Here is a 20,392-nt window from a genome sequence, read left to right as displayed (position 1 = left end):
CTTTGCATATTTTCAGGCTTGCCATCTGGTTTTGGATTAAACATGGTCTTAGTAGTTTTTGTTTATTTTTTTATATTTTTTTTAAATCGTTTTTTTCATATTGGTTTCGTACATATAGTATTTTGTTTACATATTTTCATATATGGTATATATAAAGTTGATTTGTAATAAATTATAAGCAAGTCGACTGTACTCGCACTGGAAACAAGAAGAATTATATATATACAATAGAGTTCTCGAACAGTTCACGTACACATTACAAATTACACATATAAATCGCTTTAAGTACAGGCAATTCAATTTCGTTATAATTTCAATTCCCATTAATTGGCATTAAGATTAATTCGTTGATAAGCAGCTTTCGCAGGTGAAGAGGGCGAAGAAGGCGAAGAAGGCGAAGAAGGCGGAGGACCTGGACGTGGACGTGGACTCGTAGAAGTGGGAGGATCAAGAGTGTGTTAGTGTGGACACTATATTAATAATTTGGTCTGCTCTGCACCAGATCGTTGGTGTGTATGTTTTTGTATTTCATCATCATTTTTGTTTTGTCACGACCCACATTCTTTAGATGATCGCCTCGACCGTTCCCACCTCGGCGTTCTTTTTGATCAGGCTCTCCCACTGGGCGATGAGTCCACGCGATGAGGGCGCCTCCTCGGGCGTCAGATCGCAGAGCTGGGCCAGCGACATGGCCGGACGCATTCCATTGCCATTACCGTTGCTGATGCCATTAGATATGTAGGCGGCTGCGTTCAGACTGCGATTACCCGATGGCTTGTGCACGATGTCCTGCTCGTTTCTGCAAGGATTTCACTGCTTAAATCTCTCTCTTTTAGGGGCTAACTTTGGTATACTCACCCATTCCTATCGAGTTCCTGTGTGGACTGGGCATTGCGCAGTTTTCCCGGCCCGTAGCAGTGCTCCACCTCGGAGTCCTCATCATCATCGTCATCTGCATCAGCCTCATCATCTGTGCTGAGTTGCCTGCAATGGAAACACAAACATTCAGTTGATGTCCACAGGTCGTATGTGTAATAACACTCACAGCTTGTCCAACGAGGCCTTCAGTGTGTTCTGCCTGTTGATCTTGCGCAGACGCTTCAACTCCGATTCGCGTGACTTCAGGTCCTGCAGCTCGCGCTGGATCTTCTGCTCAACGGGGACATAGCCACGTCGCAGGGGCCTGCCCTCCGAGTCCCGTTCGATGCCCGCCGACGAAAGGGTCACCGATGACGAGTTGATGCCCCCCGTTGAGCCGCCAGACTCCAGGAATGCCATTGCTGTGCGGGTGTTCAGCTTGAGGGTGTTGTTGTTGCTGTTGATATTATTGCTGCTGATATTATTGATCTGGCCATTGGCATTCAAGGTGCCATTGGCATTGACAGCGCCCAGGGATAGGGTCATTGGAGAGGCAGCCGGCAGGGGACTGGTGTTGCCCAACTTGCCATGCGAGGCAATGAAGCGCTGCATCACACCCTTGGTGGCGGCGCCACCGAAGGCAAACTGCCGCTTCTGGGGCAGACCACTCAGCTGGGGCGTGGATATGGTGCGGGTGATCAGCTTCTGCTGTGGCGGTTCAGGGGTCAAATTGTAGCAGTTGGGTCCAATGTAGCGCTGCTCCTGACGCGTCACCAGGGTCAGTTTCAGTGGCTGCTGCTTGGCCACGTTCGTGGTGATCCCAGTGATGAGGGTGTTGCTCTGCGAGGAGGCCGAAATGCCCGAGTCATCCGAGTGCTGGCCATCGAGACTCTCCTCCTTGGCGCTGTTCACGCTGGAGGCCAGCGATGGTGTGTTGGACAGCTCGTCGATGGGCAGCAGGAGCGAGGTGGTCTGCACGGCCGCCGGTTGGGCGGTGACCAGCATGCCCTGATCCTGATCCTGCTGCTGCTGCTGTTCCTGGCTTTCAACCAGATCGTGCTCGTCATCCGGCTGCAGTTTTGGCTCAAAGTTACCATTAACCGTGTATGTCTCGAAATCCGGCGAAGCGGAAGTGATCGTGGCGCTGGACGAAAGAGTGGCCAGCTGGCGGTACTCCTCCTCGCGCCGCACCACCTCCTTGATCTCCTCCTGAATGCGTGTCAGGGGATCGATTTTCTGCGAGCACAAAGAGCACAAGAAATGTGTTAAATACAGGTCCTTATCTCCTTTTAAGAGCATAAGAAAGTATGCACTGAAAGAATGCTGTCTAACTGCAAGAACTTGATAAATATGAAGTATATGCTGCCTTTATGCCAATCTCAGTCACCAAAAACGTTGTGATTTTCAGGCGATTGACTGAATAAAGAAGAAACATGGTCTAATTTTATGCAGAGTGCAGTTGGTAACCCAAGGCGGTGGAAGTGATCGAATTACCCTGCGGAGTTCAGACTTCTAAGTTGAATGTAATCGAATATGCCGCAAAACCGAGTGCCATTCACTTTCGATCCGCTTCAAATCGAAAGAGTTGCAAGCCGCATTACAACAAAGAAACCAAAAACAAAAAAAAGAGAAGAAATACACAAGATACACCCGCATCCGTGGATTGCATCTTTGAGCGAAATCGGAGGAGACAAATCCGCTGTTTGCATAATCTGATTGGCTTCGATCGTGCTGCCCAAATGATCCGCCTAAAACCACACACGTCGTGCGGTTCCGTGTGTTACAGAGTGGTTTAGGGTGGCCCACAGTAATGTAGAGTGGCCCACAGTTCAGAGTGGTTCAGAGTGGACCCAAGCGTAACCTAAGCCGATTATTGTGCGTGACATCGACAACAAAGTTGGGTGGTTTGGTGATTCCTCTACGGTTCGTTGACTGTTTTGTATCGCGGTTTTTGAATCGGTGTTTTTTTCGTTTTTGTATAAAATATGCGAGACTATAACAAAACAACCCATAGAGAGTAAAAGTGTTTAGCATTCTCACTTTCAGCGAGGTTTTTTTATATTCAGCATACAAGCATCGGTAAGATATTTAGGTTGATAATTTGTAGTAGCAAGCTATTTCCTTTGAAATTCAAACTAATAGCAGAGTCACATTAATTTGTTTTCGGGTTTTTGAAATTATATCGTATTCGTTGAAATTTTTTTTAATCACAAATAGTGACTCATAGCGCACCCTAAACATACGTTTTAACTATTATTATGGTGTAATGCAAATATCACATGTTTGATGATTACACACTTACGAATTACCCCTTTGAAATGTATAACATGGAAAAGTTTTGCCTAAGATAAGCATTAAATGTGTTCATACAATTGTTTTCGATGGTATGAACTCAGAAATATTTTTGCGTTTATAGTAGTTAAACAAATAAAAGAAAAAGTAACCAACCTAGTAAAATGTAAAAATTTTGTGAAAGATAAGATATAAAATGCTAGTGTGTTCATTCGATTGTGTTCGATGTTAGGAAATTTAAAATATTCCAACATTGATAATAGTTACAAATTATTTATGAATTGCGCAGTGTTTTTCATTATGCAATAAACATTGGGTAGGGCATTGAAACTATGTACAGGCATGTCAATTTAAAATAAAAGTTTTCTTAATTTTCTTTCATTTTTCTATCTGCTCTTCTCAAACTTCAGACTCTTTGCGGAATAAGAACATTCCCACAGCAATCAGCATCTATTTGATGGCTAAATACTTCCCCTGCAGTCAGACTTGAAGCACTTACAGGGCCTCCACCTCATCCGCCTCATATATGTATATGCATATTACTTCATTTTCCGGGGAAAAAGGGAGGTTTATTTTCAGGAAAAGGGGGACTCAAGTGGGGGTTGTTCGGGGGCAGATGATGGGGCAGCTTTTTCGGGTCACCGCATTGCCATTTGGGGGCATTTAGGGTCTTTGGGGTCTGTGACATCGCCATGTGGGTGCTCCCATTGATTGTTGATGTTGTGGTTGCTGTTGCAGGTGTGTTGCGTTGTTGCAATGTTGCTGCAGTGCTGCTGTTGCTGCTGCTTTTGCTGCTGTCGGCAGTCGAGTGTCGTCAGTTGGCTTCCGCATCGTTGTCGCATTAGAAAGTGCCAGTCTTTCGGAGTCGCCAAGTGCTCGCCATTAGCGAATGCGGCATTTATGCTTCATTTTTTGTATGCTTTTCCTCACTGTATTGTCTTGTTTTGTTTGGTCTAAGTCGCCAAAAAAAAAAGAAATATATATATGTATGTATATATTGTGTCGCAGTATGAAAAAATCACTGTCCGTGGCTGTTGCCGCCCATAACTCATCGATTCGATGCAGATTTTCACTCAATTGTTTGGGCTAGGCACCCAAAACGACAACAAATCGCATCAAAATGTGCGTTTAACGACGTCGTTTTCACTTACTTCAAAACAAAAATAAGCTGGGTGAAAACCGCAGCGCGGAAAAACTGACAACGCAAATCGAATTAAGAAATACTCTAAAGTTCACAATAATCCATTCACACGTACAGCTCTTGCTCAAAATAAAATGTTGTATAAATCTGCAATATCCCTGTATGTTAACCAATTTTTTTGTTTAATTTTGGGTCAGGTAACTTAATATCGTAAGTACTTCTCTTAAAGACCCCAGTATCGGTGTTTTATGTACGATATTAGTTTGTACACAAAAAGTAACGTGATGCCGAGGGTTCAAAGTTTAATTAAAAAAGAAACGAGCCCATGGGAAGCGCTTCCTGCGGTGGCTTCTTTTCTTTCCTTTCTTTGTTTGTTGCATGTTGTATGTAAAAAGAAAGGGTATAGCTATGCACAAAAAAAAAAACAAAAAAAAGAAGTTGTACGATACTTCCGTTTTCTGCTACTTGTTGCTGCCGTCCAAGTGCAATGACAGCGGCAACTTTTGGCGGCAGCTGCCTAAAGTCAAGTTGACAGCTGCTCCTCGACCGGCTGTCACTTTTGGCGCGCGTTTTTCCAGCAAATTTACCGCAAGGGGGAAATGCAAATGCAACTGCAACTGCAACTACAACTACAACGGCAAATGCGAATGCGAATGGCATGCGGCTCTTGTCCAAGTTTGAACCCATTTGCATGCCACATTCGTTGGGGTCAAACGCCCAATGGGTCGCGTGAACAGGCAGCCAGCTGAAAAACAGCAAAAAGCAGGCAACAAGCAAATAAGCCAAAGACTTGGGCGCAATTTGTTGCTGCCGCAATGTTGCTGCCACGACAAGATCGGGCAACAATAAGATCGGCAACCAGGCAGAAAGCAAATTGGCAAGAGGGTGAACAACACAAGACATGAGTAACGAAAAGCGAAACAAATAAGAACAAGCTGCTGATGATAGGGACTGCAAAGTACCCATTACTACCAATTAATCATTAAAATAAATTATACTCATACTTAATCACAAAAAAAACTTCTGAGTTCTTGGCTAGTATTGAGTAATTTATTAAAAATAAATATAGTATGCAGTTTCGAACAGAATGAGCAATACAAGTAACATAAATGAACTAGAAAGTTTCTAAAGATTGAATTATTTACTGCACCTTTGACTTGGGCAACCTCGGAATGGGAAATCAATTAGCTTACGGATAAGGAAAACTGTATACCCAAGTCGGTGGCATTAGTGGGTACGAACAGCAGAGGAGAAGAAACAAGAGAAGAAACAAGAGAAGAAACGTAAAAACAGCGGGAGAACGTGACAAGAAACGTGACCGTGACTGTGGCTCTTTCTCCGCGTCCCCCACTTTCCCTCTCCCTCTTTCCAAATCGCGCTATCTCTGTCTGGCAACTGATCCACTTCGGGCAATAACACAGCGACACTGAGGCAAATTAAGGGGACGTTCTTTACAATATTTAAAAACATGGGAGATGTGAAATTAACTAATTTGTTGTTCTTTAAATTTGGCAGATTTTCTCTTCGAATTTCAGATAAGTAAAGATCAAGTTACAAGATGCTCGTACATTTTTCTTGCAGTGTAATCTTCGCTGCTCTGCTTGGGCTGCTGCGACGCTGACGTCGTTTCCAGGCGAGCGATCAGCATTAGCATAACGATCATCATTATCGTCATCATCGCCTTCGTGATCATCGCGTACAACACTCGTATTTGGGGCAATTCATTTAGCGTTTTCCTCAGTGACCGCCGCATATGCAGCTGAAGCGTGCAAAAAAAATATTGTACAAATCAACAAAGAAGAAGCGAACGCAACAAAAACCAAACTAAAGGTACAAAAAAAAAAAAAAACCAAAACAATACATTGAATATGCAAACGAAGGGCGGTACTTAACACTTTTTTGCCATTTTAAAACAAAAGACGCAGAGGGAAAATCGCAAGATGCCAAAAACCAGATTGTGTGCATATCCTGTGCTTAGAATAAACTAATTTATGACTTTGTGATAGGATCAGCTTAAAACCAAAGACTACAAAAAGTGCGCTGCTTTTTAAACTACAAACTTATCAGCATTACATGATTCATAAGTTGACTAATTTGCTTACTACTTAATTCCTAAAAGCTTACAAGCAGCATTCTTAGCTTTAATATATATTAGCAATGCGACATTTGAAATTAGTTTTGAAGTTGTTTCATTTCCCTACATTTTCTTGATACTCAAAAACCTTAACCATGCGAACTTCTAAAGTTCAGAATTATTTGAGCTTAACTATTACAACTGATACAAAGTCCCAGGAAATGACTATTATTGCCTTTAAATCGGCACCTATCATCTTTAATCTAATCTAAATTTCTGCTTTCAGATACGTATATGCAGCCATAGACCTTCAGTTCCCACGAATGCATGCTTTTGTACCTCCCATCGTAGGTATTTGCCAATGCCATTATCTTTTTGCCCAACTGAAAACTGCAAATGAACATTGCTCTGGCTGAACGAGCTTTAGCCACGATCCGATCGACCCAGTTTCGACTTACCTATAGCAAATCGTGATCCACACACTATATATTTTGGTCTAGAGGGGAAAAGAAGAGATAAGCAAAGTTACGAAGATAATCGCCAAGGGAAATAATCTAAGGCGGATGCACTTGGAGCATGTGTCAATTATGACGCCATATCATTAGCATTACCAATGCCATTAAGAATGGACCGTTACTGCGATGGCTGGTCATTAGATTTCTGGATTTGCCATGCCACAGAGGAAAATGTTGGCCAAAAAGCCAAAAAGCCAAAAAGCCAGAAAGGCAACAGAAAAAACTCAACCAAAATACCAAGAGACCACTCAAAATGATGGCCAGAGTCACGTCCCCAGCTTTGGGCGCTCCATTAGCAAAAAAACTAAAAAAAGTAAAAAACAAATTGGTCAACAACGCGAAAACAGGCCGAAATAGATGGCCAAAAATGGTGGAAAAGGGGCACAGGATTGTGGGTGGGATTGTTGGGAAATGGGGCCAAAGAGATATTGGCTTTTTGCGCAATTCACGGGCAAATGTATATAGTTCGTGTTGCTTTTCATTCGAACCTTATCTTATATGATGGGTAGGTAGGTAGGTTCCTATAAAACGCTCCTTCACACATGTGTGTTAACCAAAATGAATTTGGCGATAACCGAATGGATGGATGGGTGGGGGGGGGCGTGGAATGAAGCGGGCGAGTGCTGATAAAGAAAAGCCCATCGATTCGATCGTTGTTTTTTCCCCAGCTGCTCCAGGTTTTTCAGCTTTTTAGCCAACAATGCGTGACCTGGCCAAATCAGGGGCTCGAACTGAAGTTTGCTTTTTCAATTCCGTCTCGTTACATTCGGCGGCTTGATTGCGGATTGTTTGGCCATTAATTTGGCTTCGGTTGTCGGTCTTGGTCAGCTTTTTATTGGCCCCGGACAGTTAGTTAGTTAGTCGGTCATTAAATTAAGTGCCTGCCTGATGGCAGGCAGAGCACTCAGCTCTAAAGATAGACACGCCGGATGATTCAGTCAACTGCACAAAAAAACCAAGTGTTATCTTGGGCGAAACTATTTTATTGACCCAGCTCTAAGCTCTGGGCAAACAAATTGATTTAACGTCAAGGGAACATTGAGCAAAGTTCAATTCTGTTATTATTTTATTACAAAAATTAAAAGTATGCATACATAGCTCATAGCTTGATTGGCCAAAATACTGTATTATTTAACGAAGAAATTGCCAATAATTATTCAGAGCAAAAAGGTGCCACATCTGGCATTTCAAGCCAACTTCCCATGGTAAAATGTGGCCTGGCCACTCAACCGGCGCACCAAATATGCGATCCGCACCACATTGCGCCGCAAAAAAAAAAGAAATGCCATAACAATAGGGCATAAAAGCCGATAAAACAAAAAGCCAAACAAATAATGAAACAAAAACCAAATTATGTCATACGAATGCAGACTAGAGCGGAGCTGCATGCCGATGACCAGACCCACAAAACGTGCTCGGCATATCTTACTAAATAATATAATAATATGGTAAAGTGGCGGAGCATTATGTCATCTGTCCACTGCGAAATGCGAAGGCAGCAGCTGCACATCTTCCCAAAGAAAAAGTGGCCAAGTGGCAGCTGCTTTGGGCCATTGACACGCGGTGTGGCAAATAAAATAGGCGCCACAAGCGTGGAAATAAACTGCTGAACTGTTGAGAACTGTTGAGAACTGTTGAGAAGTGTGGAATTAAAGAACAAGCCATGTAGACACATGTACATATGTGCAGCTGCAAGTGCAGCAAACAGTTGCGTGTTGAACTTGGGGCGCTCCACGAAGCACGTAAAAGATGCAGGGCACACTGAGAGAAAAACCTAACGAAATATATGCACTATTATGCTTTAAGGCGTTCAGTATCATTTTGTCTGTTCTTTTGGCCAGATCAGATCGCTGGGGTGCACATATCATATCTGGGCCCTTGTAATTGCCATGTCTTTTGATGGCTGCTGTAAATTGAAACTGTGTTTCATATTGTGTCGCTGGCTGATTGAAATATGTACCTCAAGTACCAAGACAATGGCAAATATTTGCGAAACACTTTGTCGGTGAGCCAAGACGACGACAACCGCAAGATTCTTCTACGGATGGGGACAAACAGACGCGATTCAGATACAAGATACACGGGCAAAGTTAATTGACTTGCTTTGTTCGCTTTCGAGCTATTTGCTCTGTATTTTTTTAGTATTATTATTGGTTTTTACTCTTGTTGTTTTTTTCTCGTTTTTTTTTATTTTTTGGCTAACCTGGAAACGGAACAAACAGAGATCGATGGGGTAACTACGTAGTGCCAAGAGCAGCAGTGACAGGCGGGAATTACCTCAGTTTTTTGGGTTGATTAAAAGCGAAACCATTTCTCACTGACTGCCTTGAGAAAGTGGCCAACACTTAAGACGTGACAATGGTCCGCGTTTACTGAACGGTTTGGCTCATTTTCCCGCCCAGACAGTTGACCGTTAAGCATTTGAAAACCAAACCCCACCCACCCGATGAAAAGCACATACCATCCTATCTAAGTCCACACCCACTGGAGCTGAACTTGAGCCAAACTGAATGGGCACGGTTTTCTTTTTCCCCTGCTTATTTTTTTATTATATTTTCTTTTTTGTGAATGAAATGCGCTCGTCCATTGTCCGCATTTATGACATTTAGCAGCCGCTTAGCCAACGAACGGTAAACGGTTTGGATGCTAACTGCACTTTATAAGCGTCATATTTTGTCCGTTCGTCTGTTTGTCCGTTTGTCTATCTGTCCGTTGTCCGTCAGTTGGCATGGATCGTAAAAATTATCATTATCATTATCGTCGCTGGGTTATTCCTATATTTTTGTCCAACAACTCCCCTAACATCTTGCATTCCATTTTCATCATTTTTTTTTGTTTTTTTTTGTTTGTTTGTTATGTTTTGTGAAAGGTTGTGCATACTTATTAAGACCATGTGCTATGGAAATGTTTAGCGGTTGCCTTTCACCAAATTTTCCGGGTTTTCCAGCCTAACAGTTATTGCACTTCCTAGAATTTTCGTGATAGTGCAAATAGATAAGTCTCGTGGACATTGACTAGCTGCGAATCAATGACAAGGTGAAGCCATTAATAATGGTTATAAATCATTTTTAAATACCTGCAGCAAAATAGATTAATGCAGTATTATACTCAATACAAATTTGTTAAACTTTTTTGATGAAAATTCTCGGTAAAGCTCAAACTATTTTTCGTGAAAATGTATATATTTTTTTAGCTACCTTGTAAGAGTTTTTTCCCAACAAACTCAGTCAAGAAACTGGGTCAAAAGAGACGTAAACCGCCAACACCTTCACGAAATTCGCCAGCGAAAACAAAACCGAGTGTTGAAACAATAACAATATCTGTCTCTAATTTAGTTAAATGTACTTATAACAAGCATAACAAATGTGGGAATGTCTTTCCCACGCCTTTGCAACAAAGTGAAGTTGAAGTTGGATACGTCGTTTTCTGAGTTTTAGACTTGGAGAGACAATTGCCAAATCATGTCAGAGATAAATTACGCGAAAGGCAGAAATCTCCAATGCATATGCAAAGTTAGTGACTCTTTTTATGTTTATACACATTTATATGTATGTACATGTACATATATGCTCCACTCGGAATGGATGGGGGCCAACTGTCTCCGCTGGCTTATTTATGTTACTATGTCTGTGTGACAGCCGATGTCGACGATACTTAGTGGTGATGGCGATGGTGATGGTAATGCGTCGACCGTTAAACACCCGACCATTGTTAAGCAAATGCAAAATACAACAACGGACACTGGACAGTGGCATTTGAGACATTCGAGGCATTTGAGACATTTTACAGAAGCAGGTGGCAGCGGAAATGCCCGCACTGTGGAAATGGCTTCATTACGGGAAGGCGGTCATAAACTCGATGGCACGAGACCTGCAACTTTTCAGCGATTTCAGATTGCAGCTTATGCAATCCACGGGGGCAACATATGCAAAGAGTTTCTTTCATTTTATAGAGCAATACTAAATAGCTCGATGCAATATATCGATAAAAGCAGATAGTACCACAAAAATGAAGTAATTGCTCTAGGACGACACACATGTCATAGCCAAGATGATGGGTGCTATCAACCAATCTGATACTACTAAATATAGATACTGTTCCAATGTTTCTTGAGCAACATTTGGGGAAGCACTCGGGCCGGTAAAATACTCTTTGCTGCTGCAGTGAATGAGTCACCTGGCCATTTATAATTGGCAACGGCATTTTCAATTACTTTCGGCCAAAGTATCTTATCTGGTTTCCTTTGCTCCAGTTGCCGACATTCCCCACTTGTTTTTCGTTTGTTTAGCACCACCAACACCACCACCAGCACAACTCGAACAGCACCACCAGCAGAATAAGCACCACCATGTAGTGTGTACTCTGTGTTTTTTTACAACAGCCTGCTGCAATATTATCAGTAGATGGGTTAAATTAGAAGCTCAGAGTTTGGCGCCCCTTGCAGGTGTCTATATACCATATTTACACCATGGACTTACGAATGTATGCAGCTAAGTTACGTCTGATACGCCTTATCAGCTATCAGTTCGTTATCGATATATACATAATAACAGTCGAGTTCAGTTAACAAAATTGAGTCATCACTGCTGGAATTTTTTTCAAACTCCCGAGATATACCTTCTTGTGATTATTGTAAGGAACGGCAGGTTGGTACGATATCACTGCTATAATTAGTAGGTAATAAATCTGGGCCGTTTTTTATTTTTAAGTCTAGGTAGAATTCTCTCTTTGGGGAATAAGATTACTTTGGCAATAGAACTCTTCGATTAGATTTCTTTTCTGATTTCTTTTACATAAACCAGTTGTTATAAATATTTGTTATTTTTCCCTTTATTTGCCCTGTGCACCTAAATGATATTTAAATATAGGAGTAGCAATAACTGTGTGTCTTTCATTTTAGTTTAGTGGCCTCCCAAAATATTATATACAACATTTCCGGCTAATGGCTCTTATCCAGCGTCACTTAATGCCAGCCATATGCTAATTAGCCCCCAGCCCACAGCCCCGCCCACCAATTTGTGTATATAACACCTTGACATTGATGAATTGCAAATGTTGGAAACGTTAGCAGACTTTCGTTGTGAAACTTCCATGGTATAGGCACTGAAATCGTTCTTATCGTAGATATATATTGTTGATAATGACGCTTATCATTCAATGTTAGCCGCAAGTCAATAGAACCTTGACTTATATAGCAGAGCCTACAATATCCAACCATATACCATACTATCCCTCGAAGTTTGCAATTGAACTTACGGCTTTGAGACGAGACAATTGCATTTGCACTTTGGTACCATCAATTTGGCGACTCTCACGCCATGCCATATAGAAACCATAGCGTACCATAATATTCCATACTATACCGTTCCAATAATAATTGAAATTGGAGAAAGTACAGTCACGGCCCATTGTTTAGTTGGTTTTTTCAGATGGCTGTTGATGGTGGAAATTGCGACACGCTTTTGCCAACGTCTGCCATTGACACTTGCTTCTCTCGCTTTCATTCAAATTTTCGCAGTCAAAAGCCAATAGAAATAAAAGTAAAGTCACAAAACAGTGTTGTGTGAAACTTAAGATCCAATGCCATACCATACCATACCATACCATCCTCATCCGATCCCATCGTTCAGCCAACCGAAGTGCAATGCATCATGGCAAAAATGTAAAGTAGCACAAAATGTTAGTAAGTCGAGCAAACAAAATGCATCGGGAGGGGGTCTCCCACTCCATTATAAATCATAATACACCGTCTCATATACTATACTATACCATATACATATCATACGTATCCATCATAATGCAAACGCCCACCCAGGCGATCCGACATGCAATCGAAAGCGGCTCTTCTGGCGGCAATCTAATTGATATTTCTACTGGCTGACTGGCATTTACATGGCTCGATTTTCAGAGGCCTGTGAAAAAGTGTTGGGCTAATTGAAAGAGAGAGTGCGCACATCGGTGCCAATGGGTTAAGGTTGCCATGCAAATCGCAGTGCCGAAACAAAAAAAAAACAGTAAAAATTGTGGTAGGTCACCGAGTTCTTTTTTTTAGAGGACGGGGGCTTATTTTATCAATACACCCAGACAATGGGGCAAAGGAAAGTGTTTTGTTTCTTTTTGGTTTTCGGGTTTTCGGTTTTTCGGTTTGGCATGGGAGCGCCAGTTATGAGTAAAATGCCTGGGAAGTCGACACATTGAACCTTTGGTTGGGCGAAAGTTTTCCAATAATTTCCATGACGTGCCATGGCAAAACAATATGTCGTATTATTATCTTTGCCAGTGTGATTTAAAGTCTTCAGAAGTCGTGGGGAAGTGGGGATTTGATATTGATAACACATGATTGAAGGTTGACCATTTCTTTCAAATAAATGATCTTATTTCAAATGTCCCTTGTTGTTATCAGAAGTTGTTAACATAACTCAAACAGCTTCCTGTTTGTGAGACCTCCCTACTTCCCACCAGAAACTCCGTTTTATCTTGGCCAACAAGGCCATCTCCAGCTGACATTTCTCACACTGACAAAGCCTTTTCATCTCCCCGAAAGCAATCAATAAAATTTTTTTTTTTTAGATATTTTGATAAAAAATAATCCGTTTTTTTTCGATAGCAGTGAAAATAGTTGTCCAATAGTGGAATACCATATCTCGTTGAATTCGTAACAATGCTAATTTTTTGCAATTTTTCGCCAATTTTGATAATAGTACCCCTTATCGAAAATGCCAAAAATTGCTACATTTTTTTTTTCCAATAACGAAAAAGTAGGGATGGACATAGTCAGCTGTGTTTATTGGCAGCACAAAACAGTCTGTATTTTAGCTGTGCGTCCATTTTTGGCCAATTTATGGCGAAAACGCCGATGAAAAATGTCAGATTTTTTGCATAAAATGCAAGTTATAAACATGTGTACCTTTGCATACGCATGACATCTGCCTCAATGAACTTGCATCTTTGCCAAGTTCCTTCTTCCGCCGCGGTAAAACAATTCTGTGCAACTGGAAAAACAATAAGCGGGAAAATGGAAGAACGAAAAAAGGTCAGGCTGTGCTGAAGAGGAAGAAAAAAACTTTCTAGAAAAAGAAAATATAAAATCTCATTATTTCTCCTGCACGTTCTTCTTCGATGACTTGTGCAGAGGATGGAGTGAGTTAATTCCGAGTTGATTTGAGAAAACAACTTTCAAAGCGAAACGATCATGAGAAAAGAATGGAATAAATCTGGAGACTAGCAATGCATCTTTCATCATCTGGTCATCGATTTCCTTCGCCACACGTTGAAAAATACATATTTCTATAGGGAAAAATGTTGGGAAATTAGTCCTAAGCTATTTAAGAGGCGATGAGCTAAAAAAATATGTGATGTAAGCACACCCTTGAATGTTTTCCTTTCTCAAACGCTCTAATTTTGTAAAAGCATTTTCACAGAGCATTTCAAATTTCCCTTAAAATCTAGGGAATGTCCTATTTTTTCTTACTGTACACTGAAAACTGATAATTTTCTCGTGCCATGACGGAAAATCAATTTTGGCTAATCGATAATCGTGGATCAGTAGTGAGTCGGTGCAAAATTACAGCCAATGACATCGAATCAATTCGATATCGAAGGTATCCGTGGTACAATCAATTGATTTACTAATTGCGAACAATTTAATAGCAATTATGTGTTAAGTTCGGCTGCAATCGGGAAAATCTTGTATCTGTTGTATGAGTGAGATAATCGATGACTTGCGATGACTTCTTTCACTTTGATTGACACGGTTTTTGGGTTATGGTTTATATACGAATACATATGCATGGTATATGGCTAATTGATTTCTGACCACGTCAAGTTGAGTCGAAGTTATAAAATCGACTTGCGGCCGGCAATTATATCAGCCGGCCAACGGTAAACGAGCTGCGATCGATCAATTAAGAAACGCGCTATATATTACTATCTATATATATATATATATATGTATATTATGTATGTGGTACAAGTATTAGGTTTGGGTTATGGGTTGGCTGTGGCTTGGTTTCATTTTGTCCGCTTCGGATTGCCGCATAAAATGTAGTTCAAATCACTTTCGAAAATAGAGCTGAATATAAATACGTATATAAAGGAAAACATTGCATTGTGTTGTATTGTGTTGTGTGGGGCAGTTAAAAATGCTTGCCACAGTCCTAACGGTCATCGCATTCACATTCACTTTTCATTGAAAAACCGGGAAAGAAACAGAAACAGAAACTGAAACAGCCTTAAACACATTTGAATTTCTAATCGGCCGACAACGAAATGTTTTATGTGCGTCTTATTACTATTATTATTCAGATTGGGGCTTATTCGATTTCGTAATCGCAGATCATTTCGCTTTTACACCTCGCCATCTCCACATTATTCCAATTTCATTTGTTACCAAAAAAATACCTATACATATGTGTAAAAGTCTCGGTCTGGGTCTTTGGCTTTTAAGTTCATTGCCAGAACTGAATAATACAAAAAAAAAAAAGAAAAACAAGAGAGAACGCTATAGTCGAGTTCCCCGACTATCTGATACCCGTTACTCAGCTAGTGGAAGGGAGAAGGAGAGTCTTAAACACAATTTTTGGCGGTTTGTAGGCGTTATAGTGGGATTGGCAGAAAGTTTTTTGGCAAATCGATAGAAATTTACAAGACCAATATACAAATGAAAAAATATCAAAACATTTTTCAAAAGTGTGGGCGTAGCAGCTTTGGGCGGTTTGAGGGCGTTAGAGTGGGCGTGGCAAAAATTTTTTTGGTAAATCGATAGAAAATTACAAGACTAATACAAAAATGAAAAAATTTCAAAACATTTTTCAAAAGTGTGGGCGTGGCAGTTTTGGGCGGTTTGTGAGCGTTAGAGTGGGCGTGGCAACATGAATCGACAAACTTGCGCTGCTTCTATGTCTCTGGAGTCTGTATGCTTAATCTCAACTTTCTAGCTTTTGTAGTTCCTGAGATCTCGACGTTCATACGGACGGACAGACGGACAGACGGACAGACGGACGGACAGACGGACGGACAGACGGACATGGCCAGATCGACTCGGCTATTGATCCTGATCAAAAATATATATACTTTATATGGTCGGAAACGCTTCCTTCTGCCTGTTACATACTTTTCAACGAATCTAGTATACCCTTTTACTCTACGAGTAACGGGTATAAAAACAGGTTTTCTGTTTCGTTGTCGGTGAAATTTATGATGCATAATATTTGTTTTATTTGCCATTGTTTGTGGTCGGTCATAGGCATCCCCGTTGCACTCTCGTCATCTCGAAATGATTTGAACGCCAAGATGCAATTGAAAGTTCCCAGAAAAAAACTATGCGAGTTCCCAGAAGGCTTACGAAACTTTGGGGATTTACCAAATGCTTGGAGCGTTTAGGAAATTCAATTTATGAGCATTTTTTGAGGTAATCTAATATGGGGATTGTCAGCCGAAAGGAGTTTTTGGGTCATTTTTCAAAGCGTTTTATGTTCTTAGTTTATGGTTCATCTTTTTGATAGATAATACCCTAAAATATACAAATGATGGATATTCCTAGCATGTGGAATCGTTAATTAATCACTATGCTGCTACGCTTTTTAATGATTGATCTTTTGTAACCAAATGTAAGATACTAGATATCATTAAAACGAAATCAAATCTGCGTTTTTATAGCATCAATAAAAGAACTATGAAATATAAGGATATACCTGCTACAAATAAGTACTATAAATGAAGTGAAAATCATTGATTTGGCTAAGCTCCATTTCCAGATTAGCTTCAGATCTAGTTTAGCTTAGCCGCCCATAATTAGTGGTTAATTAACTTGTCCGATTGTGTAGGATTCTCGGCATCTGAGATCTGAGATACATTTGCTTCGCTTCGTTTTCCATATCTTCGCTTTGGATACGTTGAACTGCTCCAGTTTTCGAGATAATATCTCTCATCTTTTCGGTTTGAGTGCTTCAATAATAACTGTTGTTTTTGGGATTTTCTCTGTTTGTGTTTGTTTTTGTTTCCCCCTTCATCTTGAGATTGCCAGAGGTCAGGAGTCGTTGAACCCAGACATTGACCTCCACCTTCTCCACCTCCGCCCCTTTGGCGATCGACACACGACAAGTTTCAAGTTTTGTTTTATTTTATTTCATTTTTTTCCAAGTTTTCTTTTTTTTTGTATTTAGCGTACTTTGCGTTTGCCGTTTGCGTTTTTCATTTGAGCCTGACTTTGGCTTTGGGCCATCATCTCCCACCTCAAAAAAAAAAACAGAAAAATAAAAAGGTAACTTTCGGCTATCCCCTCTTTTATCTGACCATCTGCGTTTATGTGTAATTACATCGGTCTCTTGGGAGACTCCAAGATTTGTGTTTTGAAGTTTTTGAGAGATTCTTTGGTTTTTATTTCGATACGCCTTTTGGCTTTTGTCCACTAGACAACGTTTTCTTCTAGCCACTTTGGATAATTTTGGAAAGAGCAGTTAGCCCATCATCTTTTCTACTTGAATCATTATGTTTACGTTTTTCGATTTGGGTAATTTCCATTTTCTATTACAAGCTAAACATTAAACATTCATTAGGCATTTATCAAAGAGTTTGCTGTCAGGATCTCACGGTTTTTTCGTTGTTTGGCTGACCGGTTTTCGGGCATTTTTACTTTCAATTGGCAAACGGGAAAAATCGACGTGAAAATCTTACTACCGCCGTCTGCGTCCGCAATGCGCAAAAAAAGCGAAATTTTAATAGACCAGCAACGACCAGAAATGATGCATCAAATTCTAACCGGTTTTTGGGGTTTTTCTTCTACTTTTATTGGGAAAAAGTTTTGTTTTTTTGAAGAAGAAGAAAATGAGGGAAAAACAAATGGAGATGTTCAGGCCAAAAGGTAATTATTAGGAAATAAATTGGAAAAGATGTAGTAAACAAGTTTGTTCACATCCACATTTTTGAATATATTTACAATTTAAGTAGAGATCAATTATAACAAGGTTTGAGTATTATTTGTGTAATATTTCTATTCTAAATTGTTAAAATGTCTCGGCTTCGGTCGTTCTTAACTGAACTTTCGATAGTAAAGATGCAAATGTGCTTGTAAAAGTTTGCCGAGTGTAGCGAAGTTAATCAGGAATTGGAGTCTTCATTTCACGGATTTCAGACTTCTGCTCAAACGGACTGGTGATCGAGTACCGATCTTCAGCTTGGCCTGAATCGCATCCGTCGGTTTGATGGAGATCCTCGAGCTCAATCCGCTGCCATGGCCAATCAGCCAGTCTCAATCACTTGACCATGGAGCCCCCACTGTCCCCCCCTCGAGCGACCGCCCCCTCTCCACCATCACGATCATTTGTCGACATGTCCATTGCGATTCTCGAGGCATTTTATTTGGGTCATGGACAGTCATCTGGCTCGATGGTCCCCTCTGCGATGTCTTGTGTCTACAGGTTTTTCGACTTTTACTTGCAACTGGCATTGGCCAGGCCGAAAAAGGCATTTTTCTGGCTCTGCGGTTCCGTGTTTCATCTCGTTTAGGTTTTCAATAAGAAACAGTCATTTTTTTGGGGGGTTCTGGGCTGTTGAGTAAGCTGATTAAACAGCTGTTATGCCACTTCTTAAAGTTAATCATATTTTTTGACAGGTTTTCATATTACAAACATCAAGTATTTATAGACCTTAAAGTATTCTAAATACGTAATAATTGCATATGAGAAGATTTCGAGTAGAAAGCTACTAACTAATAAGTTTTTAAGTTTATTATAATTTTTCAAATTGCTACTAGAATGTTTTTTCTTTTAAGATTTTATCTTCATTTTTTGTGTGCCATGATGTGGATGATTTTTGAAAGAGATTTCTTATCGAAAATGACATTTGTGGCACACTTTTCGACTTAAGGCCTGAATTCTCCGTCTTCGCAAGAGGTGCGAAAGAGAGGCCACCAAAGAGAAAGAGAGCAGGACAGAGAGAAGGAGGAGTACCGCGAGAATTGTAGACCAAAACAATGGCGATCACAAATTTCACAGCTCTTACCATGACTTTGGTTTTGGGCCCCCAAGAAAAACAAAGATCAAGACGGGTCCAAAAATATATATTAAACACAATAAAACAGCGTGGCCAACTGTGCAAATAAAGCGCCAGCCACAATAACAACAATGGGGGACACACACACATGCACACCTGTGGGCAACAGAAGAAGAAGAAAACCAACAACAAAAAACCAAAAAAAAAAAAAAAAAAGAACAACATGTAAATGAAAAACCAAACAAAACCATTTTACAATTGTGGCCAAAGCATTGTTGTTGTTGTTCGGTGTTTTTTTTCTGCGGAAAGTCGGGAAAATCAGTCAATGGAACGTCACGGCAGAGCTGCGACAGAGGCGCAGGCAGCGACGCCAGCAGAGGCAGCGCAGCATCGGGGGCGTACTAAGTTCAATGGAATACAGGAGAAGGCAGGGAAGCGAAGGAGATGAAGAAATGGGTGGAGAATGGATTGCAAAAAAAATAAGATGAAATACAAGAACAACTTCATAAGCTGCTAAATCTATGTAATTATCTAATATGATTTTTTTTCAAACTTTTTAGAATATATTTTTTTATGTCTTGTCCTCAGCCATAAAATATAAACTGCTCCAATTTTAACTAATTTAGAACATACTATTAATCGCCTGAAACTCAAATTAATGCATCTGAAATTATCTTATAGTTTCTATTTCTTTCGCATTCTCTGCTAGAGTTCTCGTTTTGAATATATTTATTCAATAAATACAAAATAGTGTTATCTTTTCAGCCAAGTTAAAATCAAATAATATATTAGGCTTACTACTAAGATTTATATGTTTACTTACCTCTTCAACTTTCTGCTGCATTTTGACGAGTAGTTTTACTTTGCTGTTTTTGCAAAAATGCTCCTTTCAACACTTAACAGAACAAAATTTATAAAAAAAAGAAACGAAAGTAAATGTTTCAACTGGAAAACATTCACTGCAACGTCTATTTAAAATTGCACTTCCAGTGTTTCTTGCAGAATTTCTCCTTTTTCTTGTTTTCTCTTGTTTATCGGCGGTTGCGCGCGCGCAAAGAGTGCAGCGAAGAAAGGAAACAACCAAACAAACAGACGGATGAATGGGGAGTTGAAGTACGCGCGAAGAATCGTAGAATTGTTGAATCGTGGAGAATCGCAGACTTGGAGGAACGACCAGCACGCAGAGCAATCGAAAACACAACTGGCGGCCAAAATGAAACGAGGAATGTGTGGAGTGCATGGAGCAGCCGACGATAACACAAACACAGCGGCAAAGCTTCGCGAGCAATCGATAAGCCTATCGAATATACCGAAACGGAGTAGGTATTTTCCAGGGATGGCGACTAAGCAACTATCAAGCTAAATTTAGCGAATTTATTTGATATTTGTATATTTTACCATAAATCGGAGGGATTTCTTGAATTACCTCGTTTGAAAACAAATAATCAATTAAAGCAATAAGCAAAATGCACTTTACACAATTAAAATATTTTTTTAAATCACATTAGGTAGGTAATCTTT

The 20,392-nt window shown here is 40.3% G+C and overlaps 1 protein-coding gene across 1 annotated transcript; it reads right to left on the bottom strand.

Annotated features, from left to right (window-relative positions):
- Window positions 1-96: 96 nt before the first annotated feature.
- Window positions 97-20,119, bottom strand: LOC120456498. Its single transcript, XM_039643366.1, has 4 exons — window positions 19,695-20,119; window positions 1,046-2,094; window positions 859-984; window positions 97-799 (listed from the first exon to the last, which is right to left on the bottom strand). The coding sequence occupies exons 1-4, from the start codon at window positions 19,713-19,715 to the stop codon at window positions 565-567; spliced, it is 1,431 nt and encodes a 476-aa protein (XP_039499300.1). The 5' UTR covers window positions 19,716-20,119; the 3' UTR covers window positions 97-564.
- Between the last annotated feature and the right edge of the window lie 273 nt (window positions 20,120-20,392).

The sequence above is a fragment of the Drosophila santomea genome, chromosome X (assembly GCF_016746245.2).
Source record: "Drosophila santomea strain STO CAGO 1482 chromosome X, Prin_Dsan_1.1, whole genome shotgun sequence".
NCBI lineage: Eukaryota > Metazoa > Arthropoda > Insecta > Diptera > Drosophilidae > Drosophila > Drosophila santomea.
The sequence above is the reverse complement of the archived record's forward strand: the minus strand, read 5'-3'. Positions and strand labels throughout refer to the sequence as shown.

Coding starts and splice junctions, on each gene's coding strand:
- LOC120456498 (XM_039643366.1), bottom strand. CDS start 19,715: ATGCAGCAGAAAGTTGAAGAG. Junction 985..1,045: donor AAGGCCTCGTTGGACAAGCT/GTGAGTGTTATT, acceptor TTTCCATTGCAG/GCAACTCAGCACAGATGATG. Junction 800..858: donor CAGGAACTCGATAGGAATGG/GTGAGTATACCA, acceptor AAATCCTTGCAG/AAACGAGCAGGACATCGTGC.